At 60.8% G+C, this 27,116-nt stretch overlaps 1 protein-coding gene across 4 annotated transcripts; it reads right to left on the bottom strand.

Moving 5' to 3' along the window:
* Positions 1-14: 14 nt before the first annotated feature.
* Positions 15-13,588, bottom strand: DOK4 (docking protein 4). 4 transcript variants are annotated; one of them, XM_036440297.2, is made up of 8 exons: positions 13,469-13,588; positions 6,677-6,948; positions 3,286-3,393; positions 3,030-3,144; positions 2,665-2,784; positions 2,389-2,578; positions 1,530-1,668; positions 15-1,354 (listed from the first exon to the last, which is right to left on the bottom strand). In XM_036440297.2, exons 2-8 carry the CDS (start codon positions 6,740-6,742, stop codon positions 995-997), a joined length of 1,098 nt encoding a protein of 365 aa, XP_036296190.1. In that variant the 5' UTR covers positions 6,743-6,948; positions 13,469-13,588; the 3' UTR covers positions 15-994. The 4 variants fall into 4 exon arrangements, with proteins under 4 accessions (XP_036296190.1, XP_045438795.1, XP_036296191.1 ...); XM_045582839.1 differs by lacking the exon at positions 13,469-13,588 and having other exon boundaries at positions 15-931; positions 967-1,354; positions 6,677-7,042; XM_036440298.2 differs by lacking the exon at positions 13,469-13,588 and having other exon boundaries at positions 15-1,113; positions 1,231-1,354; positions 6,677-7,039.
* Positions 13,589-27,116: the final 13,528 nt, after the last annotated feature.

The following is a 27,116-nucleotide window of genomic DNA, read 5'->3' as shown; positions in this document are numbered from 1 at the left end:
AGGGGAAAAAACACTAAAAAAAAAAACACACACACAACGGAAGGTTTGATGTGGATAGAAAGATAGCCCTTTGCCCAGTAGTCAATAAATACCAGCGCTAGAAAATCAATTGCTTTAATTGCATCTCAGCAGGGAGCCTCAGCACCATGTGGGGAGGAAGTGGGAGGGCTGGTTTCTGAGTACTTTCTGGCCAAAGGGTGGCCAGCCAGAGAGGGGCCTCTCTCCGCAGGGGCACTGCCAGCCCGGGTCAGCGAGGGGGGGCCGCAGGGAGCTCCCCACAGCAGTCCCGTCGGCCCCCCCTCCTGGCCTGGCGGCGTCTCCCGGCCGAGGCCACCAGCTCTCCTGCCCACAGAGGTCTCCCCGGCTTACAAAGCGGGAAGGAGCCCGGGCAGAAACTGTCTTCTTCAAACCAGCTTTTCACTGAGGTGTCAGCCGGATGTCAGCAAGTGGCACGGCGGGAGTTCGGATCCTTCCTGCGCCACTGGGCCCAGAGGAACTGAGAAGCCACTTGCTGCCTTAGCCCTTGGCTCCTGGGAAGAGCCTGCCAGCAGCACCAGCCTTGAGTTCTGATTGTCTGCCTCCGGCCCCCGGCAGCTCAGGCGGGTCCTGGCAGCTCAGGCAGGTCCTGGCAGCTGAGCGGGAGGCTGTGCCACGGAGCACGTTCAGAACCAGCCGCGGCGGTGGCCTGGTCATGGGATTCAAAAGTGGACGTGGCGGCAGGGAGGGACGGGGGAATCTCGTTAACACAGGACGTGTCATAAGCCGTATATAAATATTAACATCACGAACAGGAAATAGTCCCACGGTAGCTCTAGCCGCTCGCACATGCTCGGGCCGTGTGGCCAGCCCTCTGCCTCGGTCCGGCCTCCCCCGTGGGGGCGAGGAAGGGGCAGCGGCTCCCCTTCTCCAGGCGCGTGGCCAGCAGCCCCCCCTCGCGGCTGTCCTCGGTGCGCGGCGGGCAGCCCCGCAGTCGGTGGTGCGCACCAGCCCGCTGTCACTGGGCGGGCGTCCTGGCCCCGCCGCCGTCCCCCTGGCTGGGCTTTGGCTTGAGCAGGATGAATCTGTCGAGGAGGTCCGTTTCCGAGCTGGCCTGGGCCGCCCCGTACCCCTCACCTGTGGACACAGGGGCGGGCTCAGGGCTTGGGTCCGGGCCGGAAGGTCCCTGCCCAGGAGGCCTCGTCGTCCACGGAGCCTCGTGGCAGGTGGCCGAGGGGCGCCGCGGGGACTCACCGCCGCAGCTGGAGGCCTCGGCGATGTTCTGGGAGCCCGTGATGTGGTGCCAGTAGGCGCTGCGGGGCAGCATGGTCGTGGGCGTGCAGGGGTAGGAGTAGTGTTCCGTGCCCTTGTTCAGCAGCTGCGGGCCAGGAAAGGGGGTCCCTCCCGTTAGCCCTGGGGACAGTGGCTTGCCCGCCGGCAGCCAGCCCAGGACCGTGCCTGCCTCTCCTGCGGGCACCCTAAGGGGAGACACCCCCTGGCACATCCCTGCCCGGCCTCCCCTGCACCCTGGGCCGGGACCCCCGCTGCCTCACCCTCACATTCTTCTCCATCTCCAGCAGGACCCGCTTGTGCTGCTCGGCGATGGCCAGGGTGGCGCTGTGGACCCGCTGGTAGATCTGCTCCCCTTCCTGCGTCTGGAAGGTGTACAGCCCTTCCCCAGCGTCACACATCCTGGCGGGACAGTGGCATGGAAGGTGGCGGGGACCCCGTGGCACCCACGCGTGAGCTTGATTGGGTGGCACATGAGTTCTCCTGTGCCCTGGGCCCTCTGGGGCACAGGCAGGCTGTCGCCCTGGGGTCTGACCCCCGGCTCGAACATTCTCGAACGTTCTGCGCCTCCGCCCGGGGGTGGTCTAAACGCTCTGCAGGAATGAACCCCATTCCTTCTCTCCCCTCCCCCCTGCTCTGCACACGATTCGTTTCCTCGTTTCTAGGGGTTTTCTCGAGCCACTGTGCAGTGAGGAAACGGGCCTACAGAGGGTGAGGAACTCCAAGGTTACACGGAGGATCACACAGAATCCAGGCCCCGAGGTCACGCTGTGGAGCCCAGTCCTCCCCACGGTTCCATGAAGTTAGGTCCTCTCTCGTCCCCTACGCGACAGAGGAGGAAACGGAGGCTCGGGCCCACAACCCCAGAGCTGGCGTCGGTGCCAGCGTTTGATCTAAGCCCCGAGAGTCTGACTTCGGTACTAAGCTGTCCCACGTGGCCTGCCGGCCGGGGTGAGCTTCCACGGGGAACATACAATGGGAATGTTACGTTCCCTTTGGGGGTTGCTACACCAGTGAGCGACTTCCGCTCCCAGCACGGGGCCTGACCCGCAGTGGAGGGCGGCCACCGCCATGACCGTGGGGGGCCGGGGCCGGGGGGCCGGGGGGGCCGGAGGGTCCTACCGGCCGGCCTCGAAGGTGAAGCGCGTGGCGTCCCGGCCGTAGCGGCGCAGGGAGCAGAGGGGCCAGGAGACGAGCTTCGCGCGGGGGTTGTGGATGTCCCAGAGGTAGATGTTCTCGTGGGTGATCTGCAGCTTGCACTCGCCGTACACGTCCAGGTTGGGGCAGGGTAACAGGAAGACGTTGAAGCGATCTGGAGGCGAGAGGAGGAATGGGCCGGAGCTTCCCTGCAGGGGGGCGCCCCCGGTGCCCTCCTCCCCACCCACCGCCAGGCCTCACCTGTCTGCTCACACTGCACCCCCGGGGCCAGGAGGTCCGGCTCTCCCAGGCTGATGTCGTTGAGCCGCGACCCCAGACACTCCACAGACAGGGTCTTGTACCACTCCTCCGCCTCCAGCTCTAGGGAGACGGGGCCTCGTCGCGCTGCAGGCTCAGGGTCCCCCCTGGAGCCCACCCCATCTTCTCAGCCCGAGTTATCCCACCCTGGGGGGCAGGGCCAGTGTGAATGCCGCCTGTCTACCCCTCATCCTGGGGCCTGCTCGCTCACAGACACCCCGGCCCTCCCGCCAGCCAGAGCTAGCCCTGCTCTGCCTCCTCCAGCTGGTCCGCTGAGCGACGGGAAGTCTGCAGCCCCAGGCCCTCACCGGAGTCGCAGGTGAAGGTGCGGGCCGAGTCGTCCGTGAAGATGATGGCCACCGCCTGCCTCTTGGTCTCCTTGGGGAGTCGTGTGACACACTTCACGTTACTGATCTCGGTCACCTGCAGCAGCATCCACAGGGGACTCAGCCAGACGGGAGCCCCTCTCTCCGCACCCCCCCCCCCCATTCTGCCTCCCCCCCAGCAGGGTGCTCTTGGACCCGCTGCTTACAGGTCAGGGGAGCTAGGGCCCGGGCCCCTCACCTTGGGGCAGCCTCGGAGGCACACGGACTTCTCGTCCGGGTACTTCTCCAGCCGCTGGGGCCCCTTGCTGGAGGACTTCCGGAACACCAGCCAGCACCTGCGGTAGATCTGAGGGGCCGGAGGACAAGGACCGGGGGATCAGGCTTCCCCATTCCCACCCAACGTGGCCCTGCAGTGACCCCTGCCTGCCACAGGGGGCAGTGCCGCACAGCCGTCCCGGAGGCCCCAGCCCAGGGGAAACCCGGGGACAGCGGACACCAGCATGACAGCCCCTGGGGAGAGGCAGTTATTTCCTGGCCGCTCGGAAAGGCTCGTCCACAGGTGGACGCCATTACTGTGAGCTGGGCTCGCAGTGCACAGTGCCCCTGGAACCACTCAGGTTTGTCCACTCCCCCATAAACATACAGCCCAGGGATGTGTGGTTGGGAATCGGTGCAGAGGCCCGCCTGGAGGCATGGTCCTCGGCCACGTTACATAAGGGACTTGAGCATCCGTGGATTCGGTATCCGTGGGGACCCTGGAACCAATCTCCTGGGACCCCGAGGGACGAGGAGGAGTCGGGTTTTCTCCTGTGACAGAAGCCAGTGTGTTTATGGAGTGCCTCTCACTGGTGCTTTTGGTATGAGCGCTCCACACAGTTACTCGAGGTCACTCCTGAGGTCGGTTCTATTATCTCGACGTTGTAAATAAGGAAACGGAGGCACCAAAAGGTAACGTCACGGCTGGTAAACGGCAGTGAGTCTGGAACGCAGGCTGTCTAGCCCCAGGGCCAGAACCCGGAGCCCACGGCACCCCGAGCGCTGCCCAGGCTCCGGCAGCATCGGCCACAGCGGCAGGGGTCCCAGGGTGGGGCTCAGCCCCGTGCCCACCGCCAGCCTGCACATCACCCCCTCCCTCCAGAAGCTTCCACTCACACACTTCCTCCTTCTCTAACCAGCCTGGGGAGCAGGGGGCAGGGACAGCGGCCGGTTCCAGCTGGGAAACCAGAGGATCTCAAGGTCTAGGAACCCAGTGCCTTCCCCATCCAGGTTCCCAACTGCCAGTGACCCTGTGCCCAGGAGCCGGGGGGGGGGGGGGGGGCGGTGCAGGGAGGGAGGCGGGTAGAGGACCAGTCTCAAGGGCTACAGGGCAAACTGGCTCAGACAATGTGAGGGGTGGCCCTCGCCACCCGCCCGGCTGTGCCTCTTCCTTCCATGTCCCCTCCCCCACCACTCGGGCTCTCTTAGGGTCCAGAGTCTGGCTAGAATGTCCCTCTTTCCGCAGGCACCCAGCAGCCTGCAGCCCACTCCCCAGAAACCTCTGGTCTCCTCTCACTGGCACAGCCCCAAGCCCCTGCCCCTCCCCAGCCCTGTTCTGCCACCACAGGCCTTTGTCAGGCCCCAGGCTTTTGTCAGGCAGAGTCCCAGGGTACAGGGGACCCAGGCGGCCCCCGTCCCATGATCCCGGCTCAGCCCCAGGCCCATCTACCTAAACCACAGCCGGCCCCCTGTGGACAAACACCGTTTTATTCCGGGAATCCTCACGCACATCCTGGCAGCCTCGTTAACAGAGCTGTGAATGGCCGTATGACCGGACCCTGAATGAATGAATGCCCTGCCAGGCTGGGCTCCATGCAGCCTGCAGCGTCAGGGGCAAGAGGCCTGGGGGGCCTGAGCACCCTGGTTGCCTGGTTACAGACACACACACACACACACACACACACAGCCCCAGGGAGCCGCTGCGCTCAGGAGCCGTCCTTCCCCACTTCTCGCAGTCTTTGATCAGCACTTCAGAAAGCCCGCACGCATGCACCGTGGCCTGGAGGAAGGCGCTGGCAGGCAGGGGCCTTCTCATCTCTGCCAGCCCCTCCCCCGGCCCTCGGAGCGGAGGCCATCATGGCTGTCCTGAGGGGTGGCTGCAGTCCCCCGGATCAGATCGCCGAGGGGGGAGACCCCAGCTGGGGCCTAGCCATGTGCCAGCTCCCAACCCCTCTCCCCCTGGGCTGGGCCCAGCTTGTGAGCTTTATCCTGAAGGCGCCCCAGCCCAGCAAGCGCCTGGGGACCTGCCGGGTCTGGGCCCACAGGGAGGAGGAGCCACACTAGGACTGAGCCCCTATCCACTCGGCTTCCCAGCCCCGCCTCAGGCTCTCTCTCCGTCCTGTGCTCCCCATGGGTGCCACCCTCTCTCAGGGTGACAGCAGTGGCTGAGAGCCGCCAGACCCGTCTCTGGGCTGGGGCCCAGGATGGACACAAACCCCAATTCCAAGGAGCCTGCAAACGCCCGCCCACCAGCTCTGCTGCTGGACAGTCAGACGTCCCCCCGCGGGGCCCTCAGGCAGGACGGGGTCCACGCTCCAAGGCCAGCGCTGCTGGGTCCAGCGCCCAGGCAGGGGGGCTGGTGTGCAGCCCTGCTCCTCCCCGACCCCCTCAGGCAGGGCCGGGAAGCCCAGAGCCGTCTGATCCCACGCCCACCCCATCAAGGCCACCACGGGGCAGGCGAGGGAGAAGGGAGGGACCAGAGGCCCAGGTAAAACACTCAACCTGGGCCACCTGTCACCAGGGCTTCCATCCTACTGGGAAGGGCAGCGGCCAGCCCCCTTCCTGGGCGGGTGGGGGAGAGGGGGCTTCAGAAGAAGAGGGGCAACTCCTGGACAGTCCCACTAAGAACATGAAGTTGGTCAGGTCCCTGCTCATGCCCTCGAGGGGGCTTCCCAGCAGGGTGTGGGAGAGGGTGCCCACCCCAGTGCCCGAGGCTTCGTCTCCCCCAGCCCTCGGAGCCCCAGCTCGGGGCCAAACACCCAAACGCCGAGCGCAGACGAGCCACTCGGAGCCGAGGGCCCAAGTTCTCAGTCACGAACCACATAAGCATCGGCCTCTGCACCCCTCACCCCAGCGCACCCCCACAGCCAGCCCCCTCCTTTCACACACTTCCTTAACGGTGAGAGCGACCGCCCGCCGGAGATAAGCAGATACATTCCCATACACAGAGCAGTGGGAAGCAGGAGGCACTTAAAGAAAAGAGGCCAGGGGAGGGGAGAGGCAGGGGAAGGGGAGGAGAGGAGGAGAGGAGAGGAGAGGGGAAGTGGAGCTGGTCTGGGCGCTCACAGCCCGGCATTTCCAGCCCCTGCCCGCTGCCCTGAGGACAACTTCAACAATAGCCAGGAGCTGCCGGCACCTCAGCCCATCGGCCCATCGGCTTGCCACCACTGGCCCAGCGGCTGGGATGCCAGCCATCCTGCCGGGGCGGGGGCTGCAGCAGGCAGGGCCGGGCCGGGCAGAAGCCCAGAGGCAGATGCAGGACGCTGGGCTGTGGTCCCCCAACCCGGCCGGCTCCGGGGCAGGCCCTCCGCACCCGCCCCTCCTGCGCCCTCCCCCCCCACCCCCACCCCCCGCAGGCCCCGGAGGGGGCTCACCCCGAGCTTCCTGCTCTTCATCCTCACGTAGCCTTGCTTGACGATGTCGTTGAAATTGGTCGCCATGGTTTCCCCAGCTTCTCTGGCGGGGGCAGGGCCTGGCCGTGGGGGGGGCGGGGGGGGCAGAGGGGTGCCCAGGTGGCCTCGGCTTCCGGGTGGCTCCTCCGATCACCTGTTCGAGACGCCCCTCGGGCGCTGCCGGCGGAGGCAGAGCCGGCGCCTCACCTCGCCCGCCTCAGCATTGTCCCGGCGGCTCCCTCGCCCGGCGCCCGCTGCAGATGGAAGTGACAGGGAGAGGAGGCAGTGACATCTTTCTCTTCCCGGCTGGCTCGCTCTTTTTTCCTTCCTCTTCCCACACTCCTCCCCCCTCCCCCGCCCTCCTTCCTTCCCTTCCCTCCCCACCCCTGGGCGGCAGAACCATTCAGGAAAGCCGAGGTGGAGGCGGTGGCGGCAGGCAGCGAGGAAAATGGTCCAGCCCAGTCCCCTCCCTCCAGAGGCTGGGGCTCACCGTTAACCCCTTCCTGGGAGGACCGTGCTGCCCGCACTGGAGGCGGGGCCCGAGGAGGAGGGGGAGGGGGAGGAAGAGGAGGAGGGGGAGGGGGAGGAGGGGGAGGAGGGGGAGGGGGAGGGGAAGAAGGAGGAGGAGGGAGAGGAGGAGGAGGGGGAGGAGGAGGAGGGGGAGGAGGAGGGGGAGGAGGAGGAGGAGGAGGAGGGGGAGGAGGAGGAGGAGGAGGAGGAGGGGGAGGAGGGGGAGGAGGAGGAGGAGGAGGAGGGGGAGGAGGAGGAGGAGGAGAGAGAGGGAGGAGGAGGAGGCGGCGGCCTGGGACTACTGTCCCTCCCAGGCTCCTGTTGGAGGCCCACGGGCACCTTTCCAGAGGTGGGCATCGGGGTTCCCCAGAAGATGGCACAGAGTCTGGGGTCTGAGCAGACCCCACATCCCCTGAGGTTAAGAACAATTTGCCTGGCCTGTCTGGGCAGACCCCACCCCTCCTCTACCTGGTTCTCCCCGCCCACAGGGCCCAGCGCGGCCCTGGGACTCCTCAGCAGTCCCTCTGGGTGGGAGGGCAGAGTCCAGCGGGGCGGGGCCCCCAGATAAGCCTGAGGAATGTGCTGGGCCTGCTGGAGGTGGCTTCCTCGGGAACCAGGGCTGTTTTCACTTCCAGAGCTGCTGGGACGGCGCTCAGGGTCTGGCCAGGCCACGCAGTGCCCCCAGGCCCTGAGCACCGGCAGGAGAACTAGCCGTGCCTTGGGCCTGGGGCAGAGGACACTGCCAAGGGAGTCCCTATGGGGCGGGCAATGGGAGTGCCAGCAGGGGCCACTCAGAATCAGATAATTCAGAGAATGAAGACTCGGCACCGGCCCCGTGCATCTTACAGGCGGGAAAATAAAGCCGCTCAGAGAGGCTGAGCAGCCTGGCTGTGGTCACACAGCGAGCCCGGGCCACAGCCAGGGACAGACGAGAAGCTTCGGGGTGGGAGATGGGGCCAGGCCGAGGGGGGAATGTCCCGCGACCATCTCTGGCTGCTTGCCACCGCCCGAGCCCTCCCTGCCACAGCAGCCCGGCCCCCCATGTGCCACAACTGCCGGCCGGGAAGGAGCAGCATTCCTGGGGTCCGCTGGGCCTCGGAGCTGCCAGGACAGAGCCTGGGGCGGGCATGGGTCTGCCGGCAGCCTGGCGTTAATTAATCTCCGGGAAGCCTGTCCGTGAGGCCCCTAAAGAGGGAACAGATGGGGCTGCCCCGCAGGGCACACGCAGACAAGGCGGGCAACGCGGGTGAGGCTCCCCGGTCTTACCCTCTGACCCCCTCGCTGGCAGCCTCTTCAGCCCACCTCAGCGCCTCCCTGCCAGCTCACTTCCTCTCGCCCGGACTGGCATCCAACACCCTCCCAAGTGGGATGCCCAAGGGGTCTGCTTTCCTCCTGCAGAGTGTGGGCTGGGACCCCTTCCCTGGCACTGACCCCCATCAGCCCTGCCACACCCGGCTCTGTCGGTCAGAGATGGTCTCCGCTGCCTGCCCCTGGGGCTGCCTTGCGCTCCCGCCTCCCGCCAGCAAGGACCAGCTCCACAGAGTCCCCTCCAAGATGGCAGCAGGCGGCCCCCGGCCTCAGTTTCCCCATTAGTAAAAAGTGAGGATAAATCACCTATTTTTGTTGTTGCTAATCCTCACATGAGGATATTTTCCCATTGATTTTTATTTTTAAAAAATATATATTTTATTGCCAAACCAGTTTGGCTCAGTGGATAGAGCGTGGATCTGCGGACTGAAAGGTCCCGGGTTCGATTCCGGCCAAGGGCATGTACATTGGTTGCGGGCACATCCTCGGTAGGGGGTGTGCTGGAGGCAGCTGGTCAATGTTTTTCTCTCATCGATGTTTCTAGCTCTCTATCCCTCTCCCTTCCTCTCTGTGGAAAATCAATAAAATATATTAAAAAAATATATATATATGTATATATTTTTATTGATTTTTTTACAGAGAGGAAAGGAGAGGGATAGAGAATTAGAAACATCAATTCAATTGCCTCCTGCACACCCCCTACCAGGGATGTGTCCGCAACCAAGGTCCATGCTCTTTTTTTTTTTTTTTTTTTTTAATATATTTTATTGATTTTGTACAGAGAGGAAGGGAGAGGGATAGAGAGTTAGAAACATCGATGAGAGAGAGAGTCATCGATCAGTTGCCTCTTGCACACCCCCTACTGGGGATATGCCCGCAACCAAGGTACATGCCCTTGACCGGAATCGAACCCGGGTCCCTTCAGTCCCCAAGTCGACGCTCTATCCATTGAGCTAACCTGGTCCCGGCCAAGGTCCATGCTCTTGACCGGAATCGAACCCGGGACCCTCTAGTCTGCAGGCCGACGCTCCATCCACTGAGCCACACTGGTTAGGGCTCCCATTGATTTTCAGAGAGTGGAATGGAGACAGAGAGAAGCATCGATGTGAGAGAGACACAGCAGAGGGTTGCCTCCCGCACATACTCACGACCGGGGCTGGAATCAAGCCTGCAGCTGAGGTACACGCCCTTGACCGGAACTGAACCCAGGACCCTTCGGTCTGCGGGCCGAACCGGCTAGGGCCAACCCGCCTGCTTTAAATGAGAAGATAAACCCACGAGGCACCTGCCTGCCCACGGCGAAGCCAGAGCTGCTGCCCCGGAAATCAGGGCTGTGCTCACTTCCAGAGCGGCCGCCCAGCTGCGGAGCCACCACAGCCCAGCCGTGACCCCCGGGCCTGGCGGGCCTCTCCTCCCGCCCCCCAGCTCCCTGCCCGGCGGCATCCCCTCAGCGACTGGCCGCTGTCTGTCCGTGGGCCCCCACCGGGCCCCAGAACAGACCCACGGAAATACCCCAGCAGAAGAGCCTGGGGGGCAAAGGGCAGGGGCAAGCACAGCCACGGGGACGGGGAGGGAGGGAGGGGGAAGAGGCAACGGGCGGACCACAGTTTGGCAGGCAATGGGATGCGGTGGCCAGTGGAGGCCCCAAAGGGAAGGAAGGCACTGCGTTAAGCTAAAGAAATGGCCACAGCTGAAACCGGTGTGGCTCAGTGGATAGAGCGTCGGCCTGTGGACTGAAAGGTCCAGGGTTCGATTCCGGTCAAGGGCATGTACCTTGGTTGCGGGCACATCCCCAGTAGGGGGTGTGCAAGAGGCAGCTAATCGATGTCTCTCTCTTATCCATGTTTCTAACTCTCTATCCCTCTCTCTTCCTCTCTGTAAAAAAAAAAAAAAAAAAAAAAAAAAAAAAAAAAAATCAATAAAATATATTTAAGAAAGGAAGGAAGGAAGGAAGGAAGGAAGGAAGGAAGGAAGGAAGGGCCAGCCTGACTGTGGAGGCCAGGAACTGCCGTCTGGGGCCACATCCCCTGGTCTCCGGAGCCCCCACCGGCTCCGCCTCACGGCCTGCAGCAGGGAAGGGTCGTGGGCTTCTGAGCACCCAGAGCAGCGAGGCAGGGCGACCAGCAGGCCCCTCACCACTGCGTGGGGGGCTGGGGGGGGACCAGGGCCCCCGTGTCCCGTCCCAGCTGCCACAGCACCACCCTGGGGCAGGGCCTCTGTGTGCCCAGCAGAGGGAGGGCCGGGGCTCCCCGAGGGCTGCCTCCCCGAGCACCCCCCTCGGAGCACCTGGGTTCTGCCCGGAGGCCTTGGCTCCAGAACAAACGCTGCTCCTGCGGTTGGCAGCCAATGACAGGGCAGGAGAGCTGCCTGCCGGGCTGGGCCTCCCGCCTGGGAGGAGGGGATCTTATCAGGGCTCGGGGACATCCCTGCCTGGACACCCGGCTCCCCCGTTGTCTCCCTCACCCCAACCCCCACCCCTCCACCCCACCCCCGTGGGCAGGATTCTCACCAGCACCGGGGAGAGTGTGATTTCTATCAGATCCAGGAGGGGTTCCCCGTCCGCCTCCCCCCTGCCCCACGCTCCCCGCTCCCCGCTCCCCGCTCCCCGCCCCCTCCTCTGCAAATTCCCACCAGGAACCCCCATCTGAAACACTGCAGGCCTCACCCAAGGCGGGTGGCAAAGAGATCAAACACCCATCTGGGCAGAGGAGCCACGGGGCGGGGGGCATGTGAACAGTCCTGTTCCTGGGCCTTAGGAGAGAAAAGGGGTGCCGTCTCCACACCCTCAGGGCTGCTCTGCTCTGCTCTCCCCCGGCCCCTGCCCACCCCACCCTGTCTCCCCCTGCTCAGCACACCTGGCCTTCCTTCTTCTTTATTCTTATTGATTTCAGAGAGGAAGGGAGGGGAAAGGGAGAGAGAGAAACATCAGTGATGAGAGAGGATCATTGGTCTCTGCCTCCTGCAGGCCTTCCCCCTCCACTTCTCTCACCAACTGGGAATCAAGCCTGCCATCCGGCATTGTGCCCTTGCCCGGAACTGAACCTGGGACCCTTCAGTCCGCAGGCTGCTGCTCTATCCCCTGAGCCAGACCGGCTAGGGCCCTGGCCTTCCTTCTTTCTCCACCTGCCCACGCAGACCCCTGCTGCTGCTCCCTGCTGCAGCACCGTTCCCTCCGACGGCCCCTCGTTCACTCTGCCACTCCAGGGCTCCCCGCAAAGGTGGCCTCTTCAGAGAGGCAGAACGCCCTCCGCCCTCCGATGTCCGCTCCCCGATGCTCGGCCTGTTCTGTCTGGTTAACGGCTCCAGCCCAGCACCTCGCTCGGACGTGCCTAGCGCGGAGTGGGAGCTGGATATTTGGGGACCGAAAGCATGCTTCTCCCAGGACTTGTCCTCCTCACCCTTCCGCCCGCCACCCCCTGGCCGGACCCGGCTCAGCACCCACAGGTGTAACTTCCAGGGGGCGTGAGCCGTGGCAGGGCGCCCCCCCGCCCCCCCGCCCCCCACCGGGATCCCAGGGCCTCCCGGCGCCCGTGGTCATGGCCGGCACACTGGTTCCTGCGGAAGCAGCAGGCACCAGACCCACAGCGGGTCCAGCGCCCCTGGGGGAGGAACCGCTGCCACCCTGTGGCCAGGCCTGGCGGGGAGCAGCACCCACCCTCCAGCAGGGAGGTGGTGAGGTCACGCCCAGCCCCGCGGTCCTGCCGGAGGGGAGGGCTGGGAGCAGCCAGCTCCAGGCACAGAGAGGCCGGCGGCTGGCCAGGAGAGGGCACAGCTCTGGGGGGGTGGGGGGGCAGGAATGGCTGGCACAGGAGCCATCACCCTCTGGAAGGAGCAGGCAGAGCACCTGTGGGAGCAAGCCCAGCCCCCAGGGGCTGCTGTGGTCCCGCCAGGCCCTCCACCCCAAACTCTCCATTGCAGCGTCCTGGCAGCTGCGGCCGGGACAGGCCGGCTGCACGGAGGCCCGGCTCTGCTCACACCGCCCAGGTGCCCGGCTCCGCTCCTGCCCCTCTGCAGGGACAGAAAGCACGGGACTGGGGGAGAAGGTGGACAGGAGCGCCCAGGGCCAGGCGAGGAAGTTCAAGGACTGCAGGCAGCTGGCCATGAGCCTAAGTTGTAGGGTGGGCAGTGGGGATGGCTGGGGGTGGGGCAGGCTGGGGTGGGCAGTGGGGGTGGGGACAGGTGGGGGTGGTCAGTGGGGGCATGTGGGGAGAGGGCAGGTGGGGCTGGGCAGTGGGGCCAGGTGGGGGTGGGGGCAGGCAGGGGTTGGCAGTGGGGGTGGGCAGTGGGGGCATGTGGGGAGAGGGCAGGTGGGGCCAGGTGGGGGTGGGGGCAGGCGGGGGTTGGCAGTGGGGGTGGGCAGTGGGGCCAGGTGGGGGTGGGCAGTGGGGGCATGTGGGGAGAGGGCAGGTGGGGCCAGGTGGGGGTGGGGGCAGGCGGGGGTTGGCAGTGGGGGTGGGCAGTGGGGCCAGGTGGGGGTGGGCAGTGGGGGCATGTGGGGAGAGGGCAGGTGGGGCCAGGTGGGGGTGGGGGCAGGCGGGGGTTGGCAGTGGGGGTGGGCAGTGGGGCCAGGTGGGGGTGGGCAGTGGGGGCATGTGGGATAGAGAAAACTCTCTTGGGACTTGGAGGAGCTTAGAGAACAGGAAAGTGGGGTGCAGAAAGTGGGGGCTGCCTGGGCTGGGTTATGCCCCTGGGGCACGGCAGACCTGGGGGCAGGGAGAGAGCAGAGGGTTCCGGGCTACTGGGACGGGGTAGGGGTGAGGTCTGGCCAAACCCGGGCCCTCTGCAGAAATGGGGCTCAGGGGAAGTTTCTGGGGCCTGGGTAGACTTTGGGGGAGCAGGTCCCTGAGCTCCGCGCCCTCTGCCTCCCAGTAGGAAGGGCTCCGGGGCTTGGGGAGTTCTCAGGATGGAGTCGGGGCTTGGCCTAGGGCCCCCCTCCCCGTCTCGCGCCCTGGTTACCTGGGAGCCGCGGCCCGGACCCGGGGTGTTTGCAGGGCGTCACGGCGGGGCCGGCGGTGGCGGAGGCGGCGGGGCGGCGGGGCGGCGGCGCCGGACTCCGGGGGACCTGGGTGCTTCCCCCGGCGCCCCGCCCCCCGGCGCCGGCCCCGCCCCTCCAGGTCCCGACCACGCCCCTCCCGCCCCGGCCCCGCCCCTCACGGCGCCTGGCCACGCCCCCGCCGTATTCCTCGGAGCCGATGGGCACTCGCCACCCGCTCTCTCTCTTTCCCCCCTCCACGCCCCCGCGCGCTTCCGGGACCCTCACATTGCCTTTGGCACCGGGCTCAGTCCCCCCCACCGCTCTCTGGGCTCCAGATCCCGATCTCACATGCCTCTCAGCCCCTGGAAGCTGAACATCAGCTCCCCGCCCCCCAATTTCCTCTCCCAGCCTCTCTAGGAATCGCACCCCTTCCCCCATTGCTGCCCTGCCCCCTACAGGACTCCCTGGACCTCACAGCCCAGCTGCCCCAGGACCCCCAGGGTCCTCCTTAGCGCCCCATCGCGGCGCCCCCACCCCACTCACCCCTCACACACACGTAGTAGCATCAGCGCCTCCATCGGATGCCAGCTCCCCTAGAAGTGGCCAGCCCCTCCTCCCCTCCCCACCCCACCCCCAGACTCTGCCATTCCCTTTGGTCACCCCAGCACTGGCTCACCTCACTGCCCCTCCCTCCCTGCAGGTGCCGGGCCACTGCCCAAGCACACCTCAGGCGGGATGGGGGGATGCCTGGCCCCCTAGTTTCCAGCCTTCCTGCGCCCTCTCACACCCGCCTTCTCACAGCGCGGCCCGGGCCAGCGGCCCCAGCATCTCCTGAAGCTGGTTAGAAATGCAAGCTGCTGCCCAGCCAGACTCTGAGGGCAGCACCTGTTTGCCAAAGCCCAGGTGTCCCCAGGCCCCGCTCCGCTGCTCTGGATCAAACACGCAGGACAAAACCTGCGTCCAGGGTGCTCAGAGGGACAGGCCTGGCGCTGCCAGGGTCCAGGAACCTCAGCATCACCCCTGGGGTCCAGCCGCTGCCTCTGAGGCCTGGGCCTCTGCCTAGCCCAGGGCGCTGCTTCTTGGGGGGGCTGCTTCTCTCCCCTCACATTTCCCGGACGGTCACTGTGACCATGAGGCGCCCCAGGGACCCCGGAGGCTTCCTGCCCTGGGCCCGAGCTCAGCAGCCCCAGACCGGAGGAGGAGGACGTGGCCGCCCTGTCATCCCTGCCGCCTAAGCCGGCCTGGCTCTCGACCCCCTGACCGCCCCAGGCCTCTGCCAAACTTGACCCCGCCTGCTCTGCTTCAAACCACAGCCCATAAAGCCCAGCACTTGATCCATCAAAGAAAACGGTTTCACCACCAGGAACCTCTGGAGGAATTTTGGCCATCCCAACACACACACACACACACACACACACACACACCACACACCACACACACACACACCATACACACACACACATAACACACACAACACACACAACACACACAACACAACACACAACACACACAAACACACACACACACACACACACAACACACACACACACACACACACACACACACACACACCACACACACACACACACACACACACACCACACACCACACACCACACACCACACACACACACACACCACACACACACACACACACCACACACAACACACACACACACAACACACACACACAACACACACACAACACACACAACACACACACAACACACACAACACACACACACACACACCATACACACACATACCACACACACACACACACACACCACACACACACACAACACACACACACAACACACACCAAAAAACTGTTCTCAATAAAAAGTTACCTTCTCTAAAGAGGGTTTCCCACAGACTTCTTCACTCTCTCATCCTCATATTATTGCTCAAGCCACTCTCGTCTGTCCTATAGGCCCCTAAATATTATTTTAATCAACGTTTTGAGATATTTGTAGATTCCCATGCAATTCTACGATATGATACCAAGCATGGGGGGGGGTACATGGTGACGGAAAAATAAAAATAAATAGTAATACAGAGACATTCCAGGTGCCCTTTCTAGTCCCTCCAATGGTCACATCTTGCAAAGCTGCGAGGACAGTATCCCAGCCCAGAGCCTGACATTGAAACGGTCACGATATTGAACATTTCCATCACCACAAAGATGCCCTTTTATATCCATACCCGCTTCCCTCCCACGCCCACACCTCCTTAACCTTGGCAGCCGCCAATCTGTCCTCTATTTCTATACTTTGGTTCTTTGCGACATCGATTTGGTCATTGGTAACCCCCCACACACACACTCAAATGGTATAAAATTGAATTCGTAGGGGGCTTAGCTCTTTTGCACTCAGCGTAATTCTTTGGCGGTTCATCCAAAGTGCCACATGTATCAGTGGTTCATTTCTTTCCCTGCCGAGTAGTGTTCCATGGTATGGATGTTCATCAGGCGTTTATTGTACACCCCTCCAAGGACATTTGGGCCTATGGACTGAGGGGTCCTGGGTTTGATTCTGGTCAAGGGCATGTATCTTGGTTGTGGGCATATCTCCAGTGGGAGGTGTGCAGGAGGCAGCTGATAGACTTTCTTTCTCATCAGTGTTTCTAGCTCTCTATCCCTCTCCCTTCCTCTCTATAAAAAATCAATTAAAAATATATTTTTTAAAAAGAGAGGGGTGGGTGGGCTGATCCTTCCAACCATGATTGTAAATTTGTCCATTTCTCTGCAGCTCTAACTGTTTTGTTTCACATATATTGTAGTTCTGCTGCTTGGTGCGTAGCATTTAGGATTGCTGTATCTTCTTGATAGATTGTCCTTTTATTATTATATACTACCCCTCTCCGTCTGTAATTTTCTTTCCTCTGAAGTCTAGTCACTCCTGCTTTCCCTTGCTTGATTAATGCTTACATGACATATCTTTTTCCAATCTTTAATTTTTAACCTGCCTGTATCATTATATTTGAAGTGAGTCACTTGGAGATAACATATAGGGTTTACTTTTCATTTTTTTTCCTCACATAGTTTTTTTTTTTTTTTTTAAATATCATCCTTTTTTAACCCAATCTGCCAATAGCTATCTTTTAATTGGTATATTTAGACCATTTGCAATGAATATAATTCTTGACATGACAGAACTTCAATCTACCTTTTATTTATTTATTTATTTTTTTGGTTTCTGTTTTTTCTCTGTTTTTCATTTCTGTGTTTTCTTTTTTTCTGCCTTCCCATAAGCTACCTAAACATTTCTTGGAATTCCATTTGATTTACCTATTTTGGTTTTTAGTGCATCTATTTGTATAGCTTTTTAGTGGTTGCTCTGGGTACTGCATTATGTCTACATAACGTATTTCAGTCTATGGCGTGATAATTTTGCCAGTTTGAGCGAAGCAGAGAAATCTTACCTCCCTTTCGGTCTCTTTACCTTCCCAAATTGATAATATATCTGTCTTTAAGGTTTGGTCTCTTTACGTCAGATAGTAGGATCCCTTTTGCTTTAACTCTCGAACATAATTTAGAGAACTCAGGAGGAGAAAGAAAGCCTATTGCATCGAACCCTGATTTTGCTCCCCATGTTCTCTCACCTCTTCTAATGTTCCACGGCGCCTTCTTGTATAGTTTCCTTTGTGTGTGGCATTTCTTTGAGTCCTTTTCTAACGAGTAAATTCTCTTGGTTTTCCTCCATCTGAAAATTCTCCAAATACATTGGCCCGTCATTCCCGAAGGACATTCTCACTGAGCCCAAAAAGAACTGCCAGCATTTTAAGGTGATTGTGTCCCTTCCTCCGGCCTCCACGGTTCCTGATAAGAAGTCTGCCGTTATTGAAATGTTTTTTCCCCTCAACATAAGGTGTTGTTTTTTTCTGGTTGCTTTCAATACTCTCCTTTTTATCTTTAGTTCTCAGAAGTTTAATTATAATGTGTCTTTTAAAAAAAAAATTTCCCCATTTTTTTTGCCAAAACCGGTTTGGCTCAGTGGATAGAGCGTCGGCCTGCGGACTGAAAGGTCCCAGGTTCGATTCTGGTCAGGGGCATGTACCTGGTTGCAGGCACATCCCAGGTGGGAGGTGTGCAAGAGGCAGCTGATTGATGATTCTCTCTCATCGATGTTTCTGACTCTCTATCCCTCTCTCTTCCTCTCTGTGAAAAATCAGTAAAATATATTTAAAAAATAAATAAAAATTAAAAATAAAAAAATTCCCCATTTTTTAAATTAAGGTGTTTATGTGTACATATTTTACCATTGTCTACCCATCCACCCCACTCCCATACATGCCCTCACCCCACAGTGTCTTGTGTCCATTGGTTATGCTGATATGCATGCACACCAGTCCTTCGGTGATCTCGTGTCTCCCCCACTTCTCCCTAACCTTCCCGCGGTCATTTGACAGTCTGTTTGATGCTTTACTGCCTCAGTAACTATCTTTTTGTTCATCAGTTTATAATGTTCTTTATCATATAATGTGTCTTGGAGTGGCTCTCTTTGGGTTATCTTCTTTGGAATTTATTCAACTCCTCAAATCTGTAGGTTTATATCCTCTATCAACTTGTGAGTGTGTTTGGCCATGATTTCCTGCCCTCTTTCTCCTCTTTCTCCTCTCCTTGTTCAAGGACTCTGGCGACACAGACATTAGATCTTTTGTTATAGTCTCACAAGAACCTGAAGCTCTTGAATCCCTTCTTTCCCCCCACCTCCCCGGCCCCACGCCACCCCGCCCCCAGTCTATTTTCTCTCTGTTTTTCAAATTGGGCAATTTCTATTGTTCCATCTTCCAGTTCACTGATTCTCTCCTCTGTCTCCTTTATTCTGCTGTGGAGCCCGCCCGCTGAGCTTTCCATTTCAGTTATTGTATTTTTCGGTTCTAAAATTTCCATTTGTTTCTCTTTATACCTCCTGTGTGTTTGCTGAGGTTATGTTTTCATTTGCGTTGGGCATATTTGTAATTGCTCACTGAAGCATTTTTATCGTGGCTGGTTTAAACTCTTGGTCGGAAAACTCTTAACATCTCTGCCATCTCCATGTTGGAATCCATTGGTGGGTTTTTTTGTTTTGTTTTGTTTTCCATTCAATTTGAGGTCTTTCTGATTCTTGATACCAGTGGCTTTTCAAAATCTGGACATTTTCCTATCATGAGACTCCAGGTCTTTTTTATTATTATTATTATTATTATTATTATTATTATTATTATTATTTTACAGAGAGGAAGGGAGAGGGAGAGAGTTAAAAACATCAATGAGAGAGAAACATCAATCAACTGCCTCCTGTACACCCCTTACTGGGGATGTGCCCGCAACCAAGGTACATACCGTTGACCAGAATTGAACCTGGGACCCTTGAGTCTGCAGGCTGATGCTTTATCCACTGAGCCAAACTGGTGAGGGCGAGACTCCAGGTCTTGTTTAAGCCTTCTGTTTGGTACTTCTCCAGCAGGGGCAGGGGGGCACCACCTGGTTAGGCGGGGGTGAGGGGGGGGAGAGAAGTCCAGGCTTTCTATGTGGCCTCTGCTGACACCAGGTGGGGGCAGCTCATCCTTACTGGGCAGGGTGTTCTCTGCTGACTCCACAATGGGGGCGGCTTCGTTTCCCACATTACCCGACTCTCTGCTAGACCTCGTCTCACACTCGTGCTGTAACGGTAATGCCCAAGCCCCAGCCACGCCAGCCACGTGGTGACTTTTGCCAGATTCCAGCAGCTCCTGTACTATTTATTATCTGCTCACTATATTTCTTTGCATCACCTCGCATGTTTATATGTGCCTCGAGAACAAGCTACATGCATAAAATACCTTGAGAGCACACACGACATGTGTGCTGGCTAACACTGCTTGCCCGAAAAGCTCTAAGGCTTTAGTGGAAAAGGCGCTGAGCCAGTGTGAGGGAGGTGCCAAGCCCACACTACCACCTGGCTGAGGCTGTCCCTCAGAACGGGGTCGGAGGATGGAAAGAAAAGTGAGTAGGGAACCGCTTTCCCATAGTTTGCCCATGTCTGTGAGGCCCGTCGTGTGGAGTGTGACCTGCGCCGATCTACTGACCATGCTGGTGGCGGTGTGAGCCCGCACTTGTGACTGAACATCACAAGCAGCTAGCCCAACCCCCATTTCACAGATAGAAAAACTGAGGCCGGTGAGTACAAGAAGCTGTCCGAGAGGATGCAGCAGCCCTGCCAGGACTTGACGCGGAGACGGCGGAGCCTCTGATTCTCGGGGCCGTGACATAACCTAGAAGGAAGGACAGGGATCCCAGTCCTATGTCCGTCCCCCGGGGGGCCTCCTGCAAGGTCCTGACTCCCCCCACCTCCCCCCTCTGCTCTTCACGGAGCGAAGTCCCCCCGGATCCCAGGTAAAGAACCCAGGCAACGCCACCCCACCTCATCCACCCCGTCGGTGAATTCTTCTCAGTGGCTGTCGGTGAGAGGAGGTTGGCATTGGCCAGAGCCCAGGGCCGCTGTGCCGGCCTGTCAGTTCGGAGGAGGCCCTGCGCTGTCTCCCTCCCCCCAGCTCATCGGTGACACAAACCAGCCTCCCATCACAGGACTGACCCGGAGGGGTGGACAGGAAGGAGCTGGGCCCTCTTGCTCCCTCTGCTTCCTCCGAAGGGGGCCGGGGAAGCGGAGGTTTCCGAGGGAGAGCCGTTCTCAGGAAGGAGGGAGTCCCCGCCCAGCCCCTCCCCGTGCATGGCGCTCTCTGGGCCCTTCTCGTGGGCTGCCGTCCGGAGCGCAAGTGTGACAGGCGGTAGGCGGACAGCAGGCCTGGCCGGTCTTCCCCGGACGGGCATGCCAGCCAGCCTGCAGCCTCCCCTCCCTCGCCGACTCACGGATTCACTCAGCAAACCCCTGGGCACCGCTCCGTGGCCGGGCCCCGAGCACTGGGGACACGGGGGCTGACAAGTGCAAGCTGGGCCCTGGAGGAGCTCTCGGGCCAGGGAAAGCCACAGGCACTGGCCTCAGGACTCCACCGCTGCAGGGGCCACAGGGGGAGGGCAGCGAGGGGCGGCCAGGCGCGGGGAGAGGCCTGGGGAGCCGGCCCCCGTCTGGGAAGCCAGCGGCGAGGATGTGACTCTGGAGGTGAAAGCAAATGGGAGCGTGCAGAGGGGAGGGAGAGTGTGTGAGTCAGCGGGACGGCGCGTGCCAAGGCCCTGTGGCTGCGGGGCCTGCGCCGGCAGAGAGCGGAGGAGGCCAGGGTGGCCGGAAAGCAGCGGGGAGAGGGGAAGCAGCGTGCTCAGTGAGGCTGCCCAGGAAGAGACTTGAAGGCCAGTTCAAGGGTCTGGTCTCCTTCTTCTTCTTCTAAACATATTTTTTAATTGACTTTTTACAGGGAGGAAGGAAGAGGGATAGAGAGTTAGAAGCATCGATGAGAGAAAAACACTGACCAACTGCCTCCTGCACACCCCCTACTGGGGATGTGCCCGCAACCAAGGTACATGCCCTTGACTGGAATCGAACCTGGGACCTTTCAGTCCGCAGGCCGACGCTCCATCCACGGAGCCAAACCGGTTTAGGCCTGGTCTCCTTCTTGAGAGATGGGGAGCTCATCCAGGGTTTGGTTTCAAACAGGAAATGGGAAAGAATCCAATGAGCATTAAAAAAAATAAAATAAAATCCTTCAGGCTGCCTTTAGAGAATAGAAGGGGGGCCTCCGGGGATTTGTGGGGAGTCAGCCAGGAAGGAAGACCAGTCGTGCAGGAGGGAGCCGGGGGGCTGGGGCAGTGAGGGGGCTGGTGGCAGGGGCAGACCAGAGAGGGCAGGATGTCCAGGGCCCCTGCTCCCCGGTGACCGGCCTCTGGGAGCCAGGAGGGTCTGGGGTAAGGAAGAAGCAAGATGATGACCCCGAGACGCACAGTACGGCTCCGCTTCTTCCACAGGCAGCGAGAGAGAGCCGAGCCCACCGCCTGCACTGCGTTCAGCTCTGACTTCTCTCTCACCCCCCCCCTCTCCTGTCAGAAGGCCAGGCCGGCCTGCCCCTGGAGAAACGCATCCTCGTGTCGTCATCTGTGTACCCAGCCCGGCCGCTGGCCATCAGCCGGCTCCTTTCTGCCTTTGTACACAGTGGGCGCCCGGGTGGCTAAATATTTGCACCCGCACTTAAGCTCTGCAGACTTCCCAGGCCCGCCGTCTCTGCGTCAGGGGCATCTCTGCCACGGGCTCCCTGGCCCTCTGCCCTCCGAGCCCGGGGGGGTCAGAGCGTGCGCCCTCCACGCCCGCTGCCTGCTGGCCGAGGGCGCTGGGAACCCCCGGGGCACGGGCAGGACTGTGCGCCCCGTGTGCCCTGCGGTGTGCATGCGTCCACTGGCCCGGAGCGGCACCCGTCTAGGGGAGACCCACGGGTTTGAGGTCCACCCTGCCTCCCCAGTGTCTGAGATGCCTGGAGCAGTCATCTCCCTGACCCCTCCCCCCCCAACCTGCTCATCCCCTGTGCCGCCCCCCACCCCTGCATTAGGGAGGAGAGCCAGAGGCTTCTGAGTAAGGTGGGGAGGGGAAGGTCTGGGGAGGAGGCCAGTCCTGGGTGCTGTCACCACCTCCTGAGGCAGGTCTGCACCTGGACAACAACACCCACTTATCGCCAAAACCGGTTTGGCTCAGTGGATGGAGCGTCGGCCTCCGGATTGAAAGGTCCCGGGTTCGATTCCGGTCAAGGGCATGTACCTTGGTTTCGGGCACATCCCCAGTGGGAGGTGTGCAGGAGGCAGCTGATAGATGTTTCTCATCGATGTTTCTAACTCTCAGCCGTTGCCCCCTGGAGCCCACACCTCCTGCTCCTCCCAACCCCACAAAGGCTGCCCCCTGGGGCGGGTGTGTGTGTGTGTGTGTGTGTGTGAATGTGTGAATGTGTGTGAGTGTGTGTGTGTGTGTGTTAGTATGTGTGTGAGTGTGTGTGAGTGAGTGTATGTGTGAGTGTGTGTGTGTGTATGTGTGTGAGTATGTGTGTATGTGTGTGTGTGTGTGTGTGTGTGAGTGTGTGTGTGTGTGTGTGTGTGTGTGTGTGACATGCGGGTCTCGGAGCCAAGGCCAGCTCCAGGGCCCCATCCCCTCCCCCGGTGCTGGGCGGCCCCCCAATGTTTGTCCCTGACGCCTCCGTTACCCTTTCTGCAGCAGCCCTCCCACTCCATCTGGGTTTGATCGTCCATAAAAAAATTAATGGTCCCGGCGAACACAGCAGCAATAACAACAGAGGAAGGCTTTTTAGACAATCAATTAAAAGCCTGGCAGAGGGATTATCTCATTGAAATATCAATTTTTAATAGAGCCGCATCTCCTGAGTTTCCTCTCAAAAATGAACTTGGCCCAGCCCGTTTGCCGGCCCTGGCGCATCCCTTCCCCTCTTGTCGCCTCTGAGCGGCCTGAGCCTCCGGGCTGGCCTAGGGCCTGAGCGGGAGCATGGAAGGCCGTGCACTCATTTGTTCGTCCACTGGCTCTCCTTCATTCATTCGCTGAATGCCGAGTTCATTCATTCACCTGTTAGGTGGCAGGCGTAGGGGCTGGGGGCGCCGAGGTGACCGCCAAGGACCACATCCCCCTTCAGGGGACTCCCAGGCCAGCCAGGGAGCGGGACGCCAGCGCCAGCCCGGAGGATAAGTCGGTAACTACACCAGGAGGAGCAGCCATTGGGAACAATCCATGCAAGGTTCATGGCTGTGTTACATTCAAAGCACAGAAGCCTCAGCCCTAACCGGTGTGGCTCAGTGGATAGAGCGTCGGCCTGCGGACTGTAAGGTCCCAGGTTCGATTCCGATCAAGGGCATGTATTGTACCTTGGTTGCGGGCACATCCCCAGTGGGGGGTGTGCAGGAGGCAGCTGGTCGATGTTTCTAACTCTCTATCACTCTACCTTCCTCTCTGTAAAATATCAATAAAAAATGTAAACAAACAAACGAAACACAAAGCACAGAAGCCTCTGGTGTAGTGGTTACCGGCGTCCGCGCTGGAGAGTGGTTCCGACCTGCTTCTTAGCTGCTGAGAGACCTCGGGATGCGGCTAAGGGTCTCAGGCCTGATCTTCTCACCTGCAAGGCAGGCTCACAGCTGTGACCACCTCCCGGGCTGTCCTGATCACCCAACGCAGTCACAGGCAGGCGGCCTGGCATGGCATCTCTTTTCTCCCTCTGACTCTGCCCCCTCCTCCCCTCCCTCCCCGGCTTGGCAGCTTCCTCAGTTTACCCCTCAGGGACCAGGCGATCAGATAAACGCCATCTGATAAATGTATTCTCCCGGCCGAATTCCCAAGGGATTTTGTTACGTCCCTAACTCCAGCCGGTCTGTCAGTCACCGGGGTGGGCTGGTGGGGAGGGGAGGGTGGTCCAGGAACAAAGGGGCCTTTGGTCTCCCCGTGGTACCCCCAAGCCCCGCCCCGTCCTGGAATGAAGATGCTGGGCCCCTGGGCGAGTGCTGGGGCGGAGGTTTCTGTGTTGGACGGACAGAGAGCCGGGGAACTGAGCGTGGCTGAGGGAGGGGAGTGGTCCGCGCAGGCACAGGTAGAGCCCGGACTAGGACCCCCTCTCCAGTGTGGCCGGTGCCCTTGGGGAGGTGACCTTGACAGGTGACCTTGCCGAGAGTGGATGAACCATACGGCTGGCTGCTGACGCCCATGCCATAGGCTTGACCGATGTCCTTTCTCAGCCTCCGGGCACCGTGTGACACAGGTGGAAACTGAGGCCCAGAAGGCGGAGCTCCTTGCCTGGTTAGGGGGGGGCAGGAGGATCTGCATCTGTTTGTCTGCTCTCTCTCTTTAAAACAAAAAAATTTTTTTTTAATTGATTTTTTTACAGAGAGGGATAGAGAGTTAGAAACATCGATGAGAGAGAATCATCAATCAGCTGCCTCCTGCACACCTCCTACTGGGGATGTGCCCACAACCAAGGTACATGCCCTTGACGGGAATCGAACCCGGGACCCTTCAGTCCGCAGGACGAGGCTCTATTCACTGAGCCAAACCGGTTTTGGCCTGCTCTCTCTCTCTTGTTGTTCTCATGAAGGACAGAGGCGTGAAGGACTAAGACCTCCGTTAAAGGAGACGGTGGCCGGGTGCCCTTGAGGAGCCACTGTGCTCCCCGGGCCTCAGTGTACTCGCCTGGGAAATGGGCCCCCTCCTCCTACCTGCCAGGTGGGCACGGGGTGAAAGGGCCTTGTGGGTGGTCTGAAGGAAAGGCGCTTGTCTCCACCCGCTCACTCTTCCCTCCCTCCCTCTCTCCCTCCCTCCCTCCCTCTCTCCCCCCCCCATCCCTCCCTTCCATGGAGACTTGCTCTGAGCCGGCTCAGGCCTGGGCCGAGGACGGTCACCGAGAACCCGTGGCCTTTGCCCTTGGCCCTGGCGTGCACTGGCCGGTCCCTCTCCTCTCTGGGCCTGGGCGTCCCCACCTCCTCTTTGTCCACCTCCCGGGTCAGTGCGATGCTGACAGTGAAATGCACCCCAGCGGGGACCTGGGCTCTGAGGGCTCTGCTCCTTTCGGGGGAATCCCAGGGCCCCGGGGGCGGGACCCCTGCCCTCAGAGCCGGAGGTCCGGGTGCGGGCGATGAGCCACGCGGTCACTGCAGAGCCACCGCCCAGCCTGACCCTGCGCTGGCCCAGGGCAGGCACCAGGCCGGTGGGAGGGAGAGACGCCGTGGCTGGGGGCTGTGCGCTGTATCCTAGATCAGCAGGGACCTGAGACCGAGGCACTTGGACGTGCTTAACAGGGAATCTGGAGCGCCCCACACGCCGGATGTGGAGGAGGCTGTGTCTGCCCGGCGGGGGGAGGGGGTGGGGGGAGCCTGGGCGCCTTCCTCGCCGGGGGAGGGGCGGCCAGGATGCTCCTCTGACGTGGGGGAAGCCTGGGAAGTGGGAAAACCGGAGGAGGCCTGGTGTTTACAGCTCCTGAGCCCCCTCCCCAGGGCCAGGGGGGGTCTGAGCACCATGGAGAGCACCCCCAGTGCCTGTGGGCCTCCAGGCCTGGGAGGCTTTCCAGGGACCCCGCCCCCACCTCCCGCTCTCTGGGGAGGTGCCCGCCTGGGGCCTGGGAGGCAGCTGGCATCGCTGAACCCTGCAATTAGCAGCGGAGGAGGCTGGGTGGTGGTGGTGGCAGAGCGTGCGGGGTGGGGGTAAGGGGTGGGGGGGCGGGCTGGCAGCTACAGCTGGTGCTGCTTCAGCCTCGGGGTTGGGGGGGGCCTCACTTTCTGCCCCAGAGCAGAGGGGTGCCAGGGTGGTGGTGGGCGCCCAGGCCCAGGGCACCGAGGCCTTGGGCAGGGACACAGAGCACAGGGAGAGCCAGAGAAATAACACTGACAGGAAGGCCATGTGATTGGATGTGGGTCTGGACAAGCCCGTCGCTTTTGTTCCCATTTTACAGATCAGGAAACAAAGGCCCAGGGAGGCAGGGGCTTGCTAGAAAGCACACAGCCAATCAGGAAGCAGCTGGGTCAGAAGCCAGGCTTGGAGGGAGGTCTGGGGAGCAAGGGGCTCGCTCTGGGGTACGGACTTGAGGCAGGGAATCCCAGGGCATCTGCCCAGGTAGGGTGGTCGGGCTGGGCAAACACCATCTCAGCTGGAGAGCGGGGAAGGACGAGCCTTCAGAGCGGATCCCAGGGCCCTGAGCTTCGGGCTGCGGGAGGCGGGGGGAGGGGCGGGATCTGGCCCAGCCGGTTCTCCAGCCTGTCCAGGCACCAGAGGAGGCGGAGGCGGGACACGGCTGCCCCCGGGCTACTGTGGCTTTCTTGGAAGCTTAGCTGACCAGCAGAAGGACCCGACAGAACCAGTCCTGCAGGTATTGCAGAGGGACTGGGCTGGGAGCCGGGAGGTCGGGGTGGGGGATGGGGGTGGTTCTGGCTTTAACCTTCTACCATCCCATCCGTCCCATCCATCCATCCCATCCATCCATCCATCCTTTCCTTTTTCTTTTTTTCAGACAGGAAGGGAGAGAGGAGAGAGAGTTAGAAACATCGATGAGAGAGAAACATCGGTCAGCTGCCTTCTGCACACCCCCCACTGGGGATGTGCCCCCAACCAAGGTACATGCCCTTGACCGGAATCGAACCTGGGACCTTTCAGTCCTCAGGCCGACGCTTTATCCACTGAGCCAAACCCGTTTTGGCCTTTCCTTCCTTTTAGGATGCCCCCTGGGCCCAGGGCACCGTGCTGGCTGCTGGGAGGGTTTTTTTGCCCCGTAGGCCAGAGGGTCCGGTGGGCCAGACAAGCAGGCAAGTGACAGCCCACCAATGCTCTCAGGAGCTGAGCTTCGAAGGGCTGGTGGGAGTCCGTGGGGGAGGGGCCAGCAGGCTGGCCGAGAGGAAGTCCATCTGGCTGCAGGAGTGGCACCCCATGGGGCCTGGCCGTGGGGAGTGTGGGTCTGGCCTGGAATGGGGGTGTCCCCCTCACCAGCTGCGCGGCCTGGGGACAGTCACTCGCTCCTCTGGGCCTCTGCATCCTCTGTGGGCAGTGAGAGGATGGGAGTGCCCGCCTCATGGGAGGGAAGCCCATGGCATGGCTCAGGGCATTAGCGGCCCTCCCTGAGGTGACGAGGAACCTGCCAGAGCTCCGAGGTCACGAGGAAACACACCCACAGGCCTCCGGGGCCCAGGCAGTCCCAGACGTGGGGGGGGATTAGGGCGAGGCTGCAGAGCATGGCAGACTGCTGCCCACCGGGT

This window comes from Pipistrellus kuhlii, unplaced genomic scaffold (genome assembly GCF_014108245.1).
Source record: "Pipistrellus kuhlii isolate mPipKuh1 unplaced genomic scaffold, mPipKuh1.p scaffold_m20_p_17, whole genome shotgun sequence".
Taxonomy (NCBI): domain Eukaryota; kingdom Metazoa; phylum Chordata; class Mammalia; order Chiroptera; family Vespertilionidae; genus Pipistrellus; species Pipistrellus kuhlii.
The sequence above is the reverse complement of the archived record's forward strand: the minus strand, read 5'-3'. Positions and strand labels throughout refer to the sequence as shown.

Bases quoted from the DNA above. Each gene is read 5' to 3' on its own strand.
- DOK4 (XM_036440297.2), bottom strand. From the start codon at position 6,742: ATGGCGACCAATTTCAACGACATCGTCAAGCAAGGCTACGTGAGGATG. The intron at 1,669-2,388 runs GTAGGACCCTCC...CTGTCCCGCCAG, and splicing joins TTCACCTTCGAGGCCGGCCG to GATGTGTGACGCTGGGGAAG. The intron at 1,355-1,529 runs GTGAGGCAGCGG...CCTGGCCCGCAG, and splicing joins AGATGGAGAAGAATGTGAGG to CTGCTGAACAAGGGCACGGA.